The 21411-nt window shown below is 40.1% G+C and overlaps 1 protein-coding gene across 1 annotated transcript in view; it reads left to right on the top strand.

Moving 5' to 3' along the window:
- Positions 1-21411, top strand: part of scfd2 (sec1 family domain containing 2) — a 322946-nt gene that overhangs the window by 139626 nt on the left and 161909 nt on the right. The window contains exon 5 of the mRNA XM_072569353.1: positions 3860-4109. Within this exon, the coding sequence (XP_072425454.1) occupies positions 3860-4109 (250 nt within the window). The remainder of the gene's footprint in view (positions 1-3859; positions 4110-21411) is intronic.

Below are 21411 nucleotides of genomic sequence, written 5' to 3'. Positions count from 1 at the left end.
CAACATTTGGACTATTTTAATGGATGTAAACATTAAACATTAAAAAAAATTGAACAGTGAAATTTACACTATTGCCAGACTAAAGTGGGAACTCTAACTTTCTGTTTAGCTTTGTTCAATACAGAAGAACTATTTCTTTTTGACAAAAAATATTTAAATTGTCTCAATATTTTTTGGACCTTTATAACAAGCCCTTCCAAAGGAGCCCAACATTTGGAGGTTAATAATATTGGTAGTAAGTTTGGGGCAGTGATTGAGCTCTAAACTGCAATGCGTACGCTTCAAATGATGTTGTCATGTCTGCTATGTTGGGGGTGTTATTAGGCAGACCTTCCAGTAACTTTTGTTGCAGTGTGTGCAAGTGTGGATGGTATTCAAGGAACTGGGTAGGATTAACATACTAATTAGCATGCTGGCCTTGACTGCTTAGGTTTACAAATGAACAATGGATGATTTGCAATGAGAGCTTGTTGCCATTAGAACAGTCCTTCAGTTTGCTCCTTCAGCAGACAGAAATGATGTTTTCATGATTTTGTTGAAAAAAATCAAATAAAAACACAATACACTTGATAATCATCAACCTAGGACTGAGGGGATTCAGCACAGAAGTCTTCTCGATCAAGAATGAGAGAACTGATTTCTCTCCAAAACAACAAATGGAGAAATATATACAGTGTTGACCAAACCATGGCTGCATATTTATGCCACAAGGTTTCTACCTCTCAGCTTTCTGGGATTAGGCATTATTTTATTTTTGTACAGAACTATGACAGTGCAAGCTGGTTTCAGTGCATGAGCAATAAGCATAATTTATCAAGACAATGTTGGCGACTTGTCCTACCTGCCTATCTCCTTTTCCACCTATCCACTCCACCCTCTCCTCCCTGACCTATCACCTTCATCCCCTCCCCCACTCACCCATTGTACTCTATGCTACTCTCTCCCCACCCCCACCCTCCTCTAGCTTATCTCTCCACGCTTCAGGCTCTCTGCCTTTATTCCTGATGAAGGGCTTTTGCCCGAAACGTCGATTTCGCTGCTCCTTGGTGCTGCCTGAACTGCTGTGCTCTTCCAGCACCACTAATCCAACATTTAGCCAGTCAGTTCGTAGATTGCATCCCTGATATGGCCTCCACTTCTTTTTCCTTCAGGAATCAGTCAGTGAGCCAAACTGCATTTCCAACCTCAATTCTGCTGAATCTCTGGTTCACTGACCAAAATGATGTTGAATGAACTGAACCTGAAGCCATTCTACACTGCTATTAAACCAGGCTACGTATCCAATCCTACCAAATACCAGATATACAACTTAATTTAGTGTATCTTGCACAGCATCTTGATATTTATTTGAAGGTTTAAAACTGGTAAGGATAAAAGTTAAATTGATAAATATAAAAATGGTAATATAAAAATGTTGCTTATGATGTGAAAAGCTTAATATTAATGATTTAATATGGCTGTGTGATCACCTTTGTAACACTCTGTTCCAGGAAGTAAAGTTTAAGTTTCTCCATTCATCCATACAATATGAAGTTTTGTTTTGTGGCTCTCTTCTGCACTTTCACCTGCATTTAAAAATTGCTTATTGTCATTGTGCTTACAACTGGACTGATCAAAATACCCCAGAGTTTGACCAGGATTTCCTCTGGCATATATTTGATTGATCAGTCTATGGAATTGAATATTCTTTTGAATTTACATTAGATTACTTACAGTGTGGAAACAGGCCCTTCGGCTCAACAAGCCCACGCCGAACCGCCGAAGCGCAACCCACCCAGACCCATTCCCTTACATTTACCTCTGCCCCTAACACTACGGGCAATTTTAGCATGGTCAATTCACCTAACCTGCACATTTTTAGACTGTGGGAGAAAACCGGAGCACCCGGAGGAAACCTCACACGGACTCTGGGAGAATGTGCAAACTCCACACAGACAGTTGCCTGAGGTGGGAATTGAATCCAGGTCTCTGGAGCTGTGAGGCAGCAGTGCTAACCACTGTGCCACCGTGCCGCCCATGTTGCTTTCTACTTTGTATTGCTACAATGTTGAATATTGAGTCTGATAAGATTGTTCGATTCAAAAGATTTCAGCACCTTCGTGTGAGTAAGAAAGCCACTTACTTTCTCTTCTTTTTTGCATTTCTTCACATTTGTATGAATTATTTTTATCTGTTTACTCTATTTAAGCATTCTATCCAACTCTTACTGTAACTGTCTGAGCTTCTTCCTCGAAATCTATATTTTCTCCTTTGGTATCATCTGCAAATTCTAATAATGTTTCATTTAATTTTTAAATTTCTTTATGTAAACTAAAAATAATGATCCAAAGAGAGATTAAGGGCATCCAATTCAGTAGCTTTTTTTGTAGTTCATTTGTGAGATGTGTGTGTTCACTTATTGCCCATTCCCTAATTAGTCTTGAGAAGATGGTTGTGAGTTGCCTTCTTGAACGGCTGAAATCCATGTCATGTAGATGTACATACTGTGCTATAAGGGATGGATTTCCAGGAGTTTTACTTATCCCAACGTAACTCCTGTATTACATACTTTGTCTTTACATGAAATCTCTGACATATGAGTAAAATCTAACCCGTAACCTTTAGTTTAACCACAACCCTTTTGAAGGTCAGCACATTCTGGGAAGTTTGAGAGTGTCATGCCTTTGGGCTTTCTATAGTTAACTTGGATAGTAAATTCGTCAGATGTTGAGGAGGTTGCATGTGCGTGATCTTCTCTACTGAATCTATTCTGACTACTTTTTGTTCAGTTATACTTATTCAAATAGTGCACAACTCCAGTACATACACTCCGATGTATTATTTTACAAGTAAGGCAAGTGAACTTTTTTGTCTGTTGCGTCACTGTTTCCAGTGCTTCCTAGTGTGTTCCCACTCCCCAGTCCTATTTCACAACTTCTATAGTCAATTGCTTTTCCATTCTGCCTTGATCATTTGGGGTTCGATTACAGAGTTGCTCATTCATAATTTCTTTAAAAGTATAAATTCTGAGAAAGCATCGAAGAGAAGAGATTCCTGTTCAGGCAGTCTTGATGTGGAGTGACATTGTTCAAACTATAACCAGTTGTTTTTCAAGAGAGAGATGCATACACTTCCTTGTGGACAGTGGCTAAAAAGAGTCAGAAAGAAATTAAAACTAAATTGCTCCAGAACGCATGTTCAAAATATTTAATATAAACAATCTTTAAAGTCTATTTTTTCTGAAAAGATTGAATGTTGCTGAACTTGTATACAGCATGAAGAAAAGAGAAATTTGTCTGAAACAAAGCTTTGACAGTTAAATTTCTTGTTTCCGAGTACATTGGAAAAAAATGAAAAAACTCTTAAGTCGTGATTTTTCTGGCACAAGAAAGTGATGTTCATCTGAGTCAAAATGTTGCTTCGCTTCTCTGCTAAATAGAAATATGTGTGCTTTTGATGCTCTGACATAATCCTGGATAACTGAAACAGTGCTTCTTCATTATGCAGGCTTGCAACTTAGAGTTAAGTACAGCATTTAGTGTTTAGTTAGTGACTTGTCATTTATGGTTGTAGTTCGGGAATTTTTAAAAATATCTTGGATATCATAGGAAATCCAACCCCATGCCTGTAATTTATGATTTACTAATTTTACAAAATATTTTTACTGGTAGTCAGTTTCATTTTATTTGAAACATAAATAAATACTTCATTTTTCTTCACAGCTGTTTTCTAGATCTTTATTGTTGTTGATACTGAATGGCATTAAAAATCTAGATTTGTGGGAATAGTGAAAAAGGAAATTTATTCCAGCTTGAAAAAATATTTGAATTTCGTTGCTTTTCTTTTGCAGTAAAATTGAAAACATATTTTCTGTTTTTAGGCACTTGGAGATTGTGATTTGTCAAGAGTTTTGACTCAATTTCTGCCTATGATTAAGTCCTATGAGGAGAGAGACAATTCTGATTACAACCTCGAAGAAATTCTTGTATTATTGGTTTACATCTATTCTGTCGTTGGAGAGCTCAAGGTAGACAACGTGGTGGATAAAGCTGAATGTGACGTTAAGAAAGCTTTGCTGCAAACATTATGCGATGAACCTAATTTATCTGACCTACTTCAGGAAATAACAGGTTGGTCTGAAATATACTGCCTTAACCTTAACCACAACCCTTTTGAATGTCATTACACTTTGGGAAGTTAAAGAATGTCATGCCTTAGGGCAATATGTGTGAACTTTTGAAATGTGTATTGGCTATAAAGGATTCCAGCTGAAAAATGTGTTGCTGGAAAAGTGCAGCAGGTCAGGCAGCATCCAAGGGGCAGGAGAATTGACGTTTTGGGCATAAGCCTTTCTTTAGGATTCCAGCCCCATCAGTTTAAATGGTGCTGCTATGATGCAATTGTCTCATAACACAGGATTGCAGTAGAACGGAACTAACACGTTATTCTACCACTGTATTCTTTTCTTTTAAAAAAAAGATTGAAGTGATTGTTTGAAGTGTGACCACACAACTTTTACAAAGTTGGATGATCTCCTTTATATTTGAATTATGAACATGTCAAGGGGTGGCACAGTTGCTCAGTGGTTAGCACTACTGCCTCACAGCACCAGGGACCCAGATTCGATTCCCACTCGGGCAACTGTATGTGTGGAGTTTGCACATTCTCCCCATGTCTGAGTGGGTTTCCTCCGGGTGCTCCAGTTTCCTCCACAATCCAAGATGTGCAGGTTAGGTGAATTGACCATGCTAAATTGCCCGTAGTGTTAGCTGCATTAGTGAGGGGGAAATATAGGGTAGGGAATAGGTCTGGGTGGGTTATTCTCCGGAGGGTTGGTGTGGACTTGTTGGGCCTAAGGGCCTGTTTCCGCACCGTAGGGAATCTAATCTAGACAAGATAGCTAAAATATTTCACCTTTACACCTTTACACAATACAATCTATTCATGAACCTTGAAAAGGGCACTTAATAGGGATTGAGTATGGTATTTTGTTTTTTTTAAAATTATATTTCTGTTCTGGAATTAAAAGATGAATTAGTTAATTGATTGTAGTGTGTCTTAAACTATCCACCATGACAAGGTTTTTCTCACATTCTTATGTAGAACTATGACCTCATAATTAGACAAGCTGTTCCTTTTCATTGTTTTCATGATCCTACTCAGATACTAAGGATGGTATGGAGAGAGAGATGTTAAACAGAAGTGTGAGAAAAGTTTGGTGAAGTGCCTAAAGGTTAAGGGATGGGTTTCAGAAAAATAATTCCAGACTAAAAAGGCATAATTGCTGCAAATTTAAATATCTGAAATGAAGAACATCAAAAATCTTTTTCTTATTTTAAAAAATAAATTTAAACATTGTCACTAATAGATAGTAAGGAGAGGTATATTCTGTTGAAATTATCCAAGAAACCTGGAAGTTATAATGGATGTTCTGTGTGTATGTTTATAATACAAGGCAGGAATATGCCCTTCAGTCCACTTAATTCTCATTTAGACCTTCTACTTGTTGCCCATACACGGCTTCTATCCCTCTGTTCGCCTCCCACTTGTGTCCATCAAATACACCTTAAATATTGCTAATGTGCCTGCTTCTACCACCTCCATTGGCTGTGTGTTCCAAGCACCACCATCCTTTGTTTGAAAATTTTTTTCCCCACACTTCTTCCTTAAAATTTCTCCTCTCACCTTGAATCTGTGCTGTCTTGTAGTTGACCTGTTCAACCTGGGAAAAAGCTTTGAATTATCCACCCTCATTATTTTGTATGACTCTGTCTGGGTGCCCCTCAGCCTTCATCTTTCCAGTGAAAACAATCCGAGTTTATCCAACTTCTCAAAGAAAACTCTCCAGACCAGGCAACATCTTAGAATAGAATAGAATTGAATTCCTACAGTGTGGAAGCAGGCCCTTCAACTCAACAAGTCCACACCAACCCTCCGAAGAGTAACCCACCCAGGCCTATTCCCCTCCCCTATATTTACCCTTGATAAAGGCACCTAACCTAAACATCCCTGAACACTATGGGCAATTTAGCGTGGCTAATTTACCCAACCTGCACATCTTTGGACTGTGGGAGGAAACCCAGAGCATCACGCAGACACTGGGAGAATGTGCAAACTCCACACAGACGGTCGCCCAAGGCTGGAATCGAAACTGGATCCTTGGGCGCTGTAAGGCAGCAGTGCGAACCACTGAACCACCATGCTGCCCCTTGGTAAACACCCTGGTAAACTTTCCCTGCACCCTCTCCAAAACATCCACATTCTACTGGTAGTGTGATGAAGGGAATCACACCCAATATTCCAAACATGGCCTAACTGAAATTTTGTACAGTTGTAACATAACTTGCCAACTTCTGTATTCAATGCCCAATTGATGAAGATAAGTGTGCGATACACTGTAGGGAATCTCATCTAACCCTGGAGACTTGTCTAACTTAATACATTTCAAGATACCCAACACTTCCTCCTTCAATATGTTGACCTGCCTGAGAGCATTTACACAACGTTCCCTAACCTCAATGTCCCTCTCTTTGGTGGATACCAATGTAAAGTACTCATTAAGGATTTCCTCTGGCTCCTTATATAACCTCCCTGCTTTATCCTTGAATGGGCCTGCTTTTTCCCTAGCTACCCTTTTTGCTCCGAATATACCTATAAAATGCCTTGAGATCCTCCTTAATCCTGCTGGCCAAGGACATTTCATAGCCCTTTTTAGCCCTCTTCACTCCCCGTTTGAGCTCCTTCCTATTTTCTCTAATAGGGTGACCTCTAATTTTAAAGCTTTTTTTACATAATGAGTACGAAAGTTTTGCTTACCACAGATCATATCACTGTAAACTTGATATGATCATGATAGACTTCACAGCCAGTGTCAGGACTATCCAGGAATCACCAGGTATAAAACATTAATCCACATGTTACTGTAAGTGGTTAGAGAAAATTCAGACAAACCTTGAACCAGTTTTTAATTTTCATTTAAGGTTTCTGATGATGGATTCTAAAGAATTTAGAGACTGGCAATCAGACATAGAACTGGTTCCAGTTCTATTTGCTGGAAATAGACCATAGAGGATTTATTGATGAAAAAGAAAGATCAGGGAATTGGGAGTTGTGGAAGTATTGGATGGGATCAGGGGAGTCATTATTTTTCTCCAATGCTAACATTGCTGAGACCATTGAACTTAGAAGTTGGGACATCATGTTGTGGTAGTAAAATACATTAGTGAGGCCACTTTTGGAGTACTGTGTACAGTTCTGGTTGTCATGCTGTAGGAAGGATATTATTAAATTGAAGATGATGCAGAAAAGATTTACCAGGATGTCAGCAGAACTGGAGTTTGAGTTTTAAGGATCTGCTGGGACTTCTGTCACATGGGAGGTTGAGGACCTTGTAGAGGTTTATAGTATCATGAGGGGCATAGATAAAGTGAATAGCAAAGGTCTTTTCCCTACAATTGGGGAGTGCAAAACTAGAAGGCATAGTTTTAAAGTGAAAGGAGGAAGATTTTAAAGGAACCTAAAGAATAACTTTATCACACAGAGGTGGTTTATATAGAGTCATAGAGATGTACAGTACAGAAACAGAACCTTTGGTCCAACCCGTCCATTCCAACCAGATATCCTAAATTAATCTAGTCCCTGTAGTTGTGGGTATTTACGCAACCTTTTGTCAGCACTTGCCCCATATCTCTCTAAACCCTTCCTATTCATATACCCATCCAGATGCCTTTTAAATGTTGCAATTGCACCAGCCTTCACCACTTCCTCTGGCAGCTTATTCCATACACACTCCACCCTCTGTGTGAAAACATTGCCCCTTAGATCCCTTTTAAATATTTCCCATCTCATCCTAAACCTATCCCCTTTAGTAGTGGAATCCTCCCCCCATCCCAGGGAAAAGACCTTGTCCATTCACCCTATCCATGCGACTCATGATTTTATAAACCTCTGTAAGGTCACTCCTCAACCTCCTATGGAATGAACTGCCAAAGGAAGTGAGAGATGCAGTTACATTTATAACATTTAAACGACACTTGGATAGGTAAATGAATAGGAAAGGTTGAGAGGGACATGATCGGCATGGAAAGTTGAACTATAGAGTCTGTTTCCATTCTGTATGACTCCATGGAAAATAACATTTTTTAAAATATTCTGAAAATGCTGTTACTTAAAATAAGGATTAATATTAGCAATATTATTTGATTGAAATCATCTGTATATAAGAGTGGCTGTATGCTGATTATCAAAAAATACATCAGCTGATGATGTATATTTTACTGTGTTCACAGCTTTTAACTGGGGGGCTAAGCTGATGATCCTTAAGCTTTGCTCTCTAACAACAGGTTTCTTTCATTTCAAAAACTACTTTTTCTGCACAAAGACAACTGTTTTGATGTGAATGTTGCTCCCATCAGAGAACAATCTTTCGTCTGCTTGTCGCCAAATGGGAACTCTTCAGTTTTAGTTGCATATTGTTTCACATCTTAGTGTTACCACACTCACCTTCAGGACCCATTCTTTGTTGAGGATAGCTTCATGAGCCAACAGTCCATTTTTTAAGCTAATTTCAGTAAGCAGCAGAAACAAGCTTATGACAGCATTGAACAAAGAACATTTGAATACTTGGCTGCTCTGCCAATTTAGGCTTAAGAGTTCATCAATTGAGGTGCTGGAAGCACAGGGGTGGGATAGTGGGCTGGGTGCTAAGCCAGTTCTTCCTGCAATGAGATATAAGGAGGGATTGTGTATAGTGGAAACGAGTGGAAGAGCTGTTAGTGATGATGCATGAGCAGGAGAGTCATAGAGAGGTACAGCTTTGGTCCAACTTGTCTATGCCGACCAGATATCCTGAATTAATCTAGTTCCATTTGCCAGCATTTGGACTATATCCCTCTAAACCCTACCTATTCCAAGATCCATCCAGATGCCTTTTGAATATTGTAATTGACCCAGCCTCTACCACTTCCTCTGGTAACTCATTCCATACAGGGACCACCCTCTGCCTGAAGAGGTTCCCCCTTTGATCCCTTTTAAATCTTGCCCCTCTCGCCCTAAACGTATGCTCTCTAGTTTTGGACTCCCCCCAACCTAGGCCAAAGACATTGGCTATTCACCGTATTCATGCCTCTCATGATTTTATAAACCTCTATTAGATCACCCCTCGGCTCCAGGGAAAAGAGCCCCAGCCTATTCACCCTCTCCCGATAGCTCATGCCCTCCAATCCCAGTAACATCCTTGTTAAATCTGGTCAAGGTTAGCAACATTCCTCCACTAGCAGAATTGAATGCTGTACCCTAGTGCCAAAATTGAGACAGCTGCCAATCAGGCAAGTCAAGCAATACCCTAACCTTGTCTCTAAGGTAAGATGCAGTGCTTATGATGCCTTTGCTATGTCCTGCCCCACTGGCGAGACATGGCCAACAGGGTTGGTGGCACAGCAATAAACAGTTGGGAGGGAGTTGCCCTGGGAACCCTCAACATGGACTTCAGATCCCTGAAGTCTCATGTACCAGGTCAAATAGAGGCAAGGAAACCTCATGCTGATTACCATATACTGATTCCTCCTTGACTGATTAATGAGTGCTCCTCCGTATTGCAAAAATGGAGGAACTCTACTTCAGAGTCATGCCAGACTTGAAACATTAACTCTGTTTCTCTATCCACAGATGCAGCCAGACCTGCTGAGTTTCTCCAGTATTCTTGCAGTTGTACTATCACCAAGATTCACTACAGTAATTCATCAGCATCTTCTACATCCATGACCTTTATCACTAGAATGACAAGTGTAGCAGGTACACAGGAACATGCAAGTTTCCCTCCAAATCACACACCAACCCACCTTGGATCTGTACCACTGTTCCATCACTGGGTCAAAATCGTGAAATTCCCTCTCTAACTGCAATGTGGGTGTCCCTACACCAAAAGGACTGTGATGGTTCAAGAAGGCATGAACTCTCCACCACCTTTTCAAGGGCAATTTGGAATGGGGATAAATCTTGGGCTGGCCAAACACGCAATACCCATGATACATGAATGAATTTCAGCAAGTTTATTCTCCAAACAGTATAGACTGTTCTCTGATGTGTGTAACACAGGGTCTGTCATCTCCTTTTTGCACTAGCATTGAAGACCCATTTCATCCCCGCTGAATGTTTAATTTCCTTTTGAAAACAAGATTAATTGCATGCCAGGAGGAATAACTGTTAGTTTGCTTTGATGGAAGTCGGTCAGAAATACCAATCATATATGTCAACTGAGTAAATGTATGCTGGCCAACAAAACATTTCCAACTTATCACAGACTGAGTCATTAGAAATATCTTATAAGGTGTAAATATGCTGAATTTTGTCTTATTTAGAAGGCTGATGTAGAGAGAATGCCTTACATTAAATTCCATCTCTTCTGTCCCCTCTATTTGAGTTACCGATCTGAGCTAGCAAAGGCTGAAGCCTTGGTAAAGTACTCCTACTTCACCTTTACCCCTAAAACAGTTCCTTATACTGGGGAACTGATGCTTCACTGTCAGCAGTTAGCTTCAGATCAAGCTGACGCTGATATTTTAGCAGCATCCTTAAAACTCTGGATTTAAGAAAAAGGTTCCAATTGTACTTTTAGATATTGAAGAATCTCTTTTTTTGGGGGGGGGGTGAGATGGAGAGCCATAGCAATTTGCAAGTTCTATCATGTCAATGGGGTTTCTCTGAAAGCAATCTAAAACTATATCCTAAGCTGTTGTATCTTCATATAGCCAAATGTCTTTCAACTTTTTTACATATTTGTGATGCAATGAAAAATGTTCCAGCCGTCATGCGTATAGCAGTTTTGTCCAGCCTTACTATTTTCTCCCTCATTGACCATTTCACATTAATGACACAACACCCACACTCAAACCTCTGCCACCACCTCCAAACAGGGTCCCCTATCAGAAGTCTCCTCTTCCTCCTCCCTTATTCACCCGAACAAAATCGAGCATTATTTTAAAAAAAACTAAGTTTCCTGTTGACTTCTTTAGTTCCAATGGGAATAGCATGAGCTCTTCATTCAAAATATAGTTTCTCATTCTGATAAGTTTATGGTAATATGCATTCCACATTTTTACTGAATTCACCTAAGTTATACTGCTACCTTTGCATTAGATTGCTGTGGGACTGAAAGGTCTTCACACCCTCATGCTCATGATAATGCAGCTGCAATCTATGCAAGAAACAAATATCCCAACTAATTCTATCTGTGGGTGTTGGATGTTCCTATTTTATTAGTGGTGGAATACAAGTGGGAGTTGCTGTGCAATTCCTAATGGACTCTATCCAAATAAAAATGTCAAAAATGTGATTTAAATTGGGTTTGTTGGTCTGCAAAAGCAATTAGTTCTGCTGTTTATTGTTAAATAGTGGACAATAATTACCAGTGTGTGCTGAGACTCCTGTGTTATTTTTTCAAACCACTTGTGAGCAACCAATTAGTGCCCACTGACTGAGCAATATTCCCCTGTGTAGTTTAAGTGGGAGAGTTATGGGACAGTCTTCGAAAATAATGAGGTTTCTGCAGTGATTGACCCTTTCTTGTCCAGACATTGAAGCGAAGCACTTCCCCTGAGCCTAATGAATAACGATCCAAATGAATAACGATCCAGTTTTTAAACAATAGCAAACCAAATTCGAAGTTTACAAGGAAACATGACTGCATATGTCCCAGATTGTACATCTCAAATACATTTTTAAAATGTCTATTGTTTTAACACTACTTCAGAAAAGGTATTTCCTCAGCAAAATCAGCATTCTTCATCAGCAGAAAGGATCAATGTAGCCATTTTTATATAAAAAAAGTTGGACCTAAAGTTCAAAATGAATAAAATATTTTAAGCATATTGGTTATAGAGAATGTCAGAATGGAGAAATGTTATGTAAACTTTTAGTGCCCACACACAATGTTTATTGGATTTACGGCTTAAACCAGGAGGTAAATGACAGAATCTTCAGTGTTCTGATCTACAACTGATTGAAACGATAAGAGATAGTTTATGAACACACACTCTGGGAACAGAACATATGCTCTCTGTGGCAGGCAGTGTTCTGTGCTGGGTGCATAAGTTTCCAGAACTGCCTCTTAAGCCTTCATTTTCCAGCCTTTTCTGTTTTATAATATGGTCTCAGTTTAAAGTTTGCTGCAACTGTTCAATATAATCACCACTAATTTTGTGTAAGAAATTAGTTTATCTTTATTCAGACAGTGTTTATAGATGTCTATCTGTCACGTACTGCGGAATTGGTACATTGTTTAAAAGTCCATTTTAATATCACATTTCTTTTCACATATATTGCAGGTTAACTGTTTTGAAAACATGACTTGGTATGCTGATGTTCATGATCTTTTTAAAAAAAACATAATTTTAATATTTTAAATGATCCAAGTATCTTGTGTTGCACCCTTCCACAACAATGCTTCTGGGATGATGTCTTGTCTTTCTCACCTGAGTATTTCCCATAATGGTTGACAAGGCTGTCCACCATCTCCAATGTATTTCACCTAATTTTGCTTTCACTTCACCCCTTCCCTTCCCTTCACTTCCAGAACCATTTCTGATACCTTCAGTACCAAATACCTTTCCACCCCTCTCCTTCAGCATTCCAAAGGGACCACGTGTATTGTGTCAATGTTTGCGGATGACACCAAGATGAATGGTAGAGCAAAGTGCGCAGAGGACTATGAAACTTTGCAGAGGGACATAGATAGTTTAAGTGAGTGCGTAAAGGTCTTGCAAATTGAGTATAATGTTAATAAATGTGAAGTCATCCAATAATAGTACATTTTACTATTACTCATAGGAATAACAGTTGAAAAGTACTATTATTTAAACAGTAAAATCTTGTAGCACGCTGCTGTGCAGAGGGACCTGGGTGTCCTTGTGCATGAACCACAGAAGGTTGGTCTGCAGGTGCAACAGGTAGTTAAGAAGGCAAATAGAATTTTGTCCTTCAATGTTAAAGGCATTGAGTTTAAAAGCAGAGAGTTTATGTTGCAGCTGTAGAGGGTACTGGTGAGGCCACACCTGGAGTACTGCATGCAGTTTTGGTCTCCTTACTTGAGAAAGGATGTACTGGCACTAGAGGGGGTACAGAGGAGGTTCATTAGGTTGATTCCAGAGTTGAGGTGGTTGGTTTATGAGGAGCAACTGAGTAAACTGGGATTTGTTCATCGGAATTGAGAAGAAAGAGGGGGGGATCTTTAAGAAACATATAAAATTATGGAGGGAATAGATACACTACAAGCAGAGAGGATGTTTCCACTGGTGGGTGAAACTTGGACAAGAGGGCATAGCCTCAAAATTAGGGAGGCAGGTTTAGGATTGAATTGAGAAAGAACTTCTTCACCCAATGGGTTATGAATCTATGGAATTCCCTGCCCAGTGAAATAGTTGAGGCTTCCTCAGTAAATGTTTTTAAAGCTAAAATAGATAATTTTTTTGAACAGTAAAAGAATTAAGGGTTATGGTGAGAGGGCGGATAAGTGGAGCTGAGGCCATGAAAAGATCAGCCATGATCTTATTGAGTGGCGGAGCGGCAGGAAGGGCCAGACGGCCTACTCCTGCTCCGAGTTCTTATGCTCTTATGTTCTCCTTATTATCCTGGTCTACTTCCCAGTCATAACCAATACACTCTCCTTCCCATGGCAACTGTCCATTCAAACAGCTGACCTTCTGCATTTTCCTGCTTCACAGTTCCAAGGTCTTAAACACTCCTTCTTCCTGGTGAAGTGTTATTTACATGTATCTCTTTCAAATGAGTCTCCTAGATCAACTCTATTCACTGTTCACTGTGTGATAAAGTTGGAGAGACCTGCAGCACAGAAAAGGCTCTTCAGCCCTTCACATTTGCACTGGTCAAAATAACCATTTAACTACTTGAATCAGATTTTCCAGCACTTGCCACATAACCTTGAATGCTTTGGCACTGTAAGTGTACATCTAAAATCTTTTAAAATGTTATATGGTTGCAGTGATTGGAGCAAGGGCTAAGTGGATCTCATTGCCTATGAGATCCTTCATTGGGGTTGTTAAGCTGGGGCAATCAGGGAGCACTGGCTGACAGATATAAACATGGGATTCAGAGTCAGCTAATTCAAGGGACTGGCTTGGAGCTGGCTGTTCAGAGCCCATGCACTATGCATATGTCAATAAAGGATGATTTCTGGGATACCAACAGCCTCTATTCAGTTATTTCTGTAACCTCCTCTACATTGGGGAAACTAAGCATAATTTGGGGTGACCATTTGCAAAATACTATCCATGGAAGATGTCCTCTTTTCCAATGCCAGCCTAGTTTTCCCACTCACTGTAGCAGAAATATTCCTCACTTCCAGGAGATCCTGGAAACTCTGGCACTTTCCTGGCTCTTTAAAAGGCCATTGTGAATGTCATCAGGCACTGTCTGGAGCTGCTTTGCATGGTTCTTAATATTGACCTGGATATTGCAGATAAGGGAATATTGACATCCCAGTTTGTGGGCAGGGACCTCGTGTTCCTGGTGGAGAGAGCGGTGCAGAGGGATGTTATCCTTTTCTCACAGAGCAGGCAGAGAGAGACACCAGATCCTGCCAGCCTAGTCTGAGGTTGCCACCAGGGTCAGCATGGGCTCAGCTGTCTAGCACAATGGCCATTTCACTCCAGGAGAGTAAGTGCCACCAACTTTCCTCTGCTATCTCGCACTCACTGTATTGCTGCTGCACCTACTCCAATCTCCTTTCCAGCCTCATGTTCTACTCCTGTCACCATTGCATGTGACATCTGACCTTACTCGCTGTCACCCACCCATTCTCCGCACATGACTAAACCTATGTAGACCCTGCATTGCTTCCTCACTCATTTTTCCCCGGGTACAACAGAGTGTTACAAGGGGACATAAATTTAAGGTGAAGGGTGGAAGGTATAGGGGAGATGTCAGGGGTGGGTTCTTTACCCAGAGAGTGGTGGGGGCATGGAATGCGCTGCCCGTGGGAGTGGTAGAGTCAGAATCATTGGCGACCTTTAAGCGGCATTTGGATAGGTACATGGATGGGTGCTTAATCTAGGTTAGAAGTTCGGCACAACATCGTGGGCCGAAGGGCCTGTTCTGTGCTGTATTGTTCTATGTTCTATGTTCATCCAGAACACCTTACTACCTTTTCCCCACCTGTACCAACATCAACAGATGTGGGCGGCACGGTGGCACAGTGGTTAGCACTGCTGCCTCACAGCACCAGAGACCCGGGTTCAATTCCCACCTCAGGCGACTGTGTGGAGTTTGCACATTCTCCCCGTGTCTGCGTGGGTTTCCTCCGGGTGCTCCGGTTTCCTCCCACAGTCCAAAGATGTGCAGGGCAGGTGAATTGGCCATGCTAAATTGCCCGTAGTGTTAGGTTAGGGGTATGGGTGGGTTGCGCTTTGGCGGGTCGGTGTGGACTTGTTGGGCCGAAGGGCCCATTTCCACACTCTAAGTAATCTAATCTAATCAACAGCTGTGCCACCCACTTTCAACTCACTTGATCCATTCTATTCTCTTATTGTAGGAGAAAACAGACTAGAATAGGGCAAAAGAAAGCCGATTCAGGTGCCCGACATTCAACTTCTCACCCCTTACGTGGCAAGGGTTCTGACCCTGATAGCTCTGAGCAGCAAACTAACTGTGCTTAAGCTGCTAGAGCGATTTTAGGTGCTGCCCATGAGTTAGTGTGCTGGCTGAATGGTATCTCCATGGACGTGACTGAGGATTAGACTTTCAGACATGTAATGCATTGTAATGCATTGCATTGTGTGGCTTCATAGGTAACTAGCACAAGGTACAGGTGTGAGATTGTTGTTGCACTGTGCCCTGAAGCAACATATCCACTGATCGCTACTGACCAACATGACAAACTGCCTGGCTCTTACTGCGCTAAACACTAAGGCAAGATATACGTGCTATGAACTATTAAAGAGCAGCCAAAGGAACAAAACACTAAAAGGCAATGCAAGGCAGAGATGTGAGCATCCAGTTAAGCGCAGTGAGAGAGCACTAAGAGAGCAAGTGAGCAACCTGGAGATGCAGCCTGGTCCAATCAGTGAGCTGGGTCCGAGTTGCTGCACACAGCAGCATTCCAGTGATAGCTGTCGGTTCAGCACGACACTACAGCAATAGACTATATGTGGATCAGAGATGTGCAATGTTGGCATGGAGAAGTTGGCACATATTGGATGCCAGCATCCATGGATGCGAGTGCATGTGGCAACTGCCTATGGAGCATGCTCTGATATATTTGTGCTGGTTGTTCAAGATAGTGGTCCAAAGGAACAAGTGACCAGCTGGACTCACCAGTCAGATGAGTAATGTCATGTCAGGAATTCTCAGCAACTTGTTTTTAACGAGTGGGTGTTAGAATAGGAGAAAGCATGGTCATGATGGTGACAGCAAATGACGATCTCTATCAATTGGCATCTCGTCACTCACTAGTGAGAATCTCATCTTAATGTCCAGAACTGAGTAGGAAATTGTGACTTGTTGCTCCCTCGATCAATGAAGGTCTCACTCAACTTTGCACACAATTCTTCAAAATGTCTTGTTATAGCCCAAATCATTCAGGGTCTGGTGAGATTACACGCTATGTAACCACTGTCAGTTCAACCAGAATCCATCTGGTTCATTAATATCCTTTAGGAAAGGAAATCTGCTATCCTTATCTGGTCTGGCCTGAATGGCCTGATTCCTCCACAGAAATATGGTTGACTCTTACTCTACATTGCCAAGCAAGCCATTCAGTTCAAGACAAATAAGGATCGGTAACAAATGCTGGCCATGCCAGTGACATACACATCCAATGCAAAAATAAAAAGGGTATGATCCCAAACTTCTACTGGCCTGTCTTTATAATCAACCTGCTTTCACACTGACATTTTTCCCTTGGCCAACTGAACTGTTCCATTGAGGCTCACCTTTCAGTTAGGCACTTTATAGTCTTTAGTTCTCAATATTGAGTTCCACAATTTCAGACTAAACTTAGTTTTGGTTTCTTTCCTTGTTTCATTTATTCCCTTTTTAGGTGAGTAGCACACCTGCTCCATGCACATGTTTTGTTCCCTTTCTTGCCCTAGTTCTGTTCCCTGTGGCCCTGAGAGGTTAACATTTGTCATTCAATCTTTCCTGTCTTCCACCCTAACAGAGATCACCTTTTCTTTTGTTCCATCCATCCCTTGTTCAAAACCTATTGCATCTCTAATTTTTCCCAGTTCTGATAAAAAGGCACAAACCTATAATCATAACTGTTTCACTCTCTACCCATGACGCCTAACCTGCTGAGTTATTCTCTGGCATTTTTGCTTTATTTCTCATAACTTGTGAAGCTCAGATATTCTAACAGTGAACATAAACATATTTTACACACAGTCATTTGGTCATGCAGAATTTAAGTATTGCTGAAAATTGAAACATTTTGTTAAAGCCTTTGGTCTTGAACTCATCAAAACAATGTGCAAGAAGACCAACAAAAGTGTTTGAGAGGAGGGTGCTGATTGGTTGGCAAGAGGACTGTGATTGTTCGAGGAGTTGTCATGGAAGATATAACAGTTAATGCTCATTGACTGTTAACCACCAAGCTCTATTTAGATTTTAAGCCAAATAAGTTAACTCTGGCCAGGGCATTACCCGAAGAAATAAGGCAGCAAATAGCTGTTTCCTATTCTGTTGAGTTGGAACTGGTGGGGCTTGTACATGTTCGTTCTGTCTGCAAAGAGCAGAGCCTTGTGTATTAATATGTGTGGCTTCCACTGTATGTAAGTGTGCTACGCTGTGAGACTGACTGACTGACAGACAATCCTAAATAGGTGGCCATTATAATTCTTCACATGCTCAGTGTTACCCTGGAAATGTTGACATTGGAGAATCCTATCTATTGGAGAATCCTATTGAAACACTTTATTGCAAGATTGGAAAGCATGGGTTAGTTGGGTATGGCAAGTACCTTGTTATTGCAAACAGTTGAAAGGACATGCTGTTTGATGTAATCTTTAAGATGTATGTACAACCTACCCAGCTTCACACTGGCACTGAAGTGCATATACTAAATTATGAGGCTGTTGATAAGGTCAAACTTATAGCACATGAAATTGGCCTTATCAACAACATAATAAATAGCATCCAAACCATTTGTTGATTGTGCAGGTTTCATCTCAAATAGGGCACGTCAAAGCCATCCTGCGGTAATGGCAACCATTATCTGATCATTTCCTGCACTATATGGTGCAACCTCATGAAAAGCTCTGATGTGTTCACTCCTGGTTCTATAAAGTGCCCAGTCAATCTCCGATCACCCTGAAAGGGCGAGTTATCTCAAAAGCTTAAGCAACAGAAACTAGCTGCTGCAGTAGTATAAGTGGTGTTCAGTTCTAACAGAATGTTGTCATCAAGCCAGAAAGAAACTTTGTCTGTCACATAAATGAGTAATGCGGTATATGAAGTTCAGAGTCAATGTGATGTCAGGTAAATAGGTTGTACATCCCAGAAACTGTCGGATTGTATCAAACAGCAGATCCCTTCAGCTGTATGCAACAGCAAAATACTGAGCATACCCAATCAGTTCACACTTTACAAAAGCTGCATCACAGTGTCCAACATTAAATGTGATTCTACAATTGGACAATATTTTCTGAATAATTCTGTGTGTGAGATGAATTCTGGTAGACAGCCAATTTAAGATTGTCAGTCAGATGCAGAGTGTGGTACACTTGTATATACTAACGCTACATGTATTTATACAGGGCCCTGTTCTTTGTAGACAGACAGATCATGCACATTCACTGCATCTGTGACAGCCATTCTGTGGCTCATTTCTCAGTTTAATGCCCTGACCAATCAAAGTTAGACGAGTCTGTTTAAAATCTAAACAAACCCTGTCAATTGCCATTAACTTCTGCATTCTCCATGATAATGTTTCCACTAATCAATCTGCGATCTCCTATCGTGTAGTACTGCATACATGTTGGTATTCCCCTGGATGCATATTCTTGCAAATTATCCTGATGAGTATAAGACAAAAACATTTGACTAAATGTGTCTTTTCAGCAATACTCACATACATGTTACCTGACATTTGATTAAACTCTTGTTTAAAATTCCACTCTGGCCTTCGGAGTTAGCCCTACTGGTAGAGACCAACTAATGGCTACCTTGAAAAGTTTCTATGTAGTACAGCACAAAGGGAATGATTCCATTTACAGACAAAAAGCTGGGATAGGAGTAGATGTGACTGCTCTTTCAAAGAGCCAGCATAGGCAAGTCAGGTTGAATTAGCTCCTAAGTAGTAAGTTTCTATGAATATAATTATTATTTATTATGTAAATTTATACAAACTATATTAACCTTATTTAAGATATATTGTGAGGAGTGGTAGATTGATATTCCTTTTTGGCCACTCCTTATTTCATCATACCATTTTGAAATATTGTCTGTTCAGTCTTTATTTGATGGTATGTAGTTGTGTAACCAGTAAGTCAAATAGTTATTCTTGATTAAACAAATAAGTTACTTTTATTGTTAAAACCCACTTTGATAAAAGTATTAAATCATACTATTTCTTGTGAATGCATGCAAGTACAAACGCAAACTCCAAGCATGCATCAAGCTACAAATATACACACAATACAGACCAACTTGGCCAAGTAAAGACAATTCAATTAAGGGAAGTCAATAAATTCACTGGTTGTGTTGAATGTTTTGGTTGTCACTCAAATACTTGTTATGCAGCTGTTAAATGTCCTTCTCTTGGAATTGCTGTTGTTCAGTTGAAATCTTCCTTTTAAAATTCTGCATGTTTGTAGCAAGAGGTTTGTTTGGCAGAGTTCCTGCCACAAATTAGAGATCAAAGCTTTGAAAGAGATTTCTGAGAGAAAAAGGACCAGGTGTGTTGTCTCTGCAGCCCTGTATTAATCTTAGTCTGCAAATTCAAAGCCAGCATTCGCATACATATGTTGCTGGGTCACATGTTGTGGACTGTTAAAGGAAGATGATCAACTTTGCCAAAAGAGAACTGAGATGATGAATTTAAATTTTCTGATCATTAACTCCTTGAATAATGTATCCTCCATCTTGATGAGGTAAGAAGGAGTCCGAGGCAGATATTATTTCTGTCAAGATGTCTGCCTCAAACCCAGCAAAATGTTATGTGGCTACACAGTGAAGCAAATTAGTTTCAACAGTCTTTGATTTCAGGCAATGTCCTTAATTTCAGGTAAATTCGATCTTCTAAAAGAAATGCAAGCAGCAACCAATGAAATTACATTTTATATTCTATGGATCACACCTTCATGGTGTATATTTCTTTGACTCCTAACGTAAAGTGACTTATTTGATTGAGGGAGGCAAACTGTATTTAAGCTATGTTTTTTACAGTTCTCTTCATAATTATACATCCATAGTGAAGGATATCTATTTCTGAATTTCTGCTGCTACTGATTGTCGGTGGTGGAGGGAGTGAATGTTTGTGGATGTAGTGCCAATCAACCTGGCTGCTTTGTCATGGATGGTCTCAAGCTTCTTAAGTTTTTTTTGGTAGTGCTGAGCAAAGGATAAATGTTGGCAGGAAACCAGAAGAAATCTGTTGTACTTTAAGTAGTACGGTGAGAGGCTTGATAGGGCCTTGGTTTAATGTATCATCAGAAAAAAAAAATCTTGCATGTGCATTTTAACATTGATTAAATGAAGTTTACACAGGGGTACATCACAGAAATTTGTCACCTCTCCATGCTGATGTTACATACTCTTAAATTTTAATAAGGCAAACAAGACCTGGTCTTTATTGAAATCTTTAATCAAAAAAGTCTTGAAAGTCCAGGCAATAAACCTTTGCCTTTGACATTACGTTTAATGTCAATGTTTATCACAGGAAACCTATTTACAAACATACCCATTGTAGCTTCTTAATAAACTAATAAGATCACTCCAAATTACTATACAACTATGGATTTTTATGGCAGAGATGGAATTCATCGCATTGCTGTGGCACTTCATTAGAGAAATCCAAGCTAATTCCATTTTTCCTGCTCTCCTACCTCTGTCATTGATCTTTCAGGACATCTGCTGATGGTTTAAAATTATGTCAAGTTTTTGAGTTCTTCAAAAGGGTACTCCAGAATAGTAATGACAGGTACGTTTATGTGGCACTTTAAGCCAAACCCATGATATTTTAGAGATAAACATTAAGAAAACACATGTAGAATCAGGGAAGGAGAGATATTGAAAGTTGGCCAAGAGCTGAATCAGAGAGGTGGGTGCTTAATGAGCGCAAAACATTGAAATAACCAGAAAAAGGATGAAACAGGAAGTTGAATATTGAGAGTTACAATTACCTTTGTTTTGTTCACATATAAGCAAGGAATGCTTATTTGATTGGAAAAAGAAGAATATTTGTTATTCGACTAGGTAGCTGGT

This window comes from Chiloscyllium punctatum, chromosome 1 (assembly GCF_047496795.1).
Source record: "Chiloscyllium punctatum isolate Juve2018m chromosome 1, sChiPun1.3, whole genome shotgun sequence".
NCBI lineage: Eukaryota > Metazoa > Chordata > Chondrichthyes > Orectolobiformes > Hemiscylliidae > Chiloscyllium > Chiloscyllium punctatum.
This window is presented reverse-complemented; position numbering and strand designations above follow the sequence as displayed.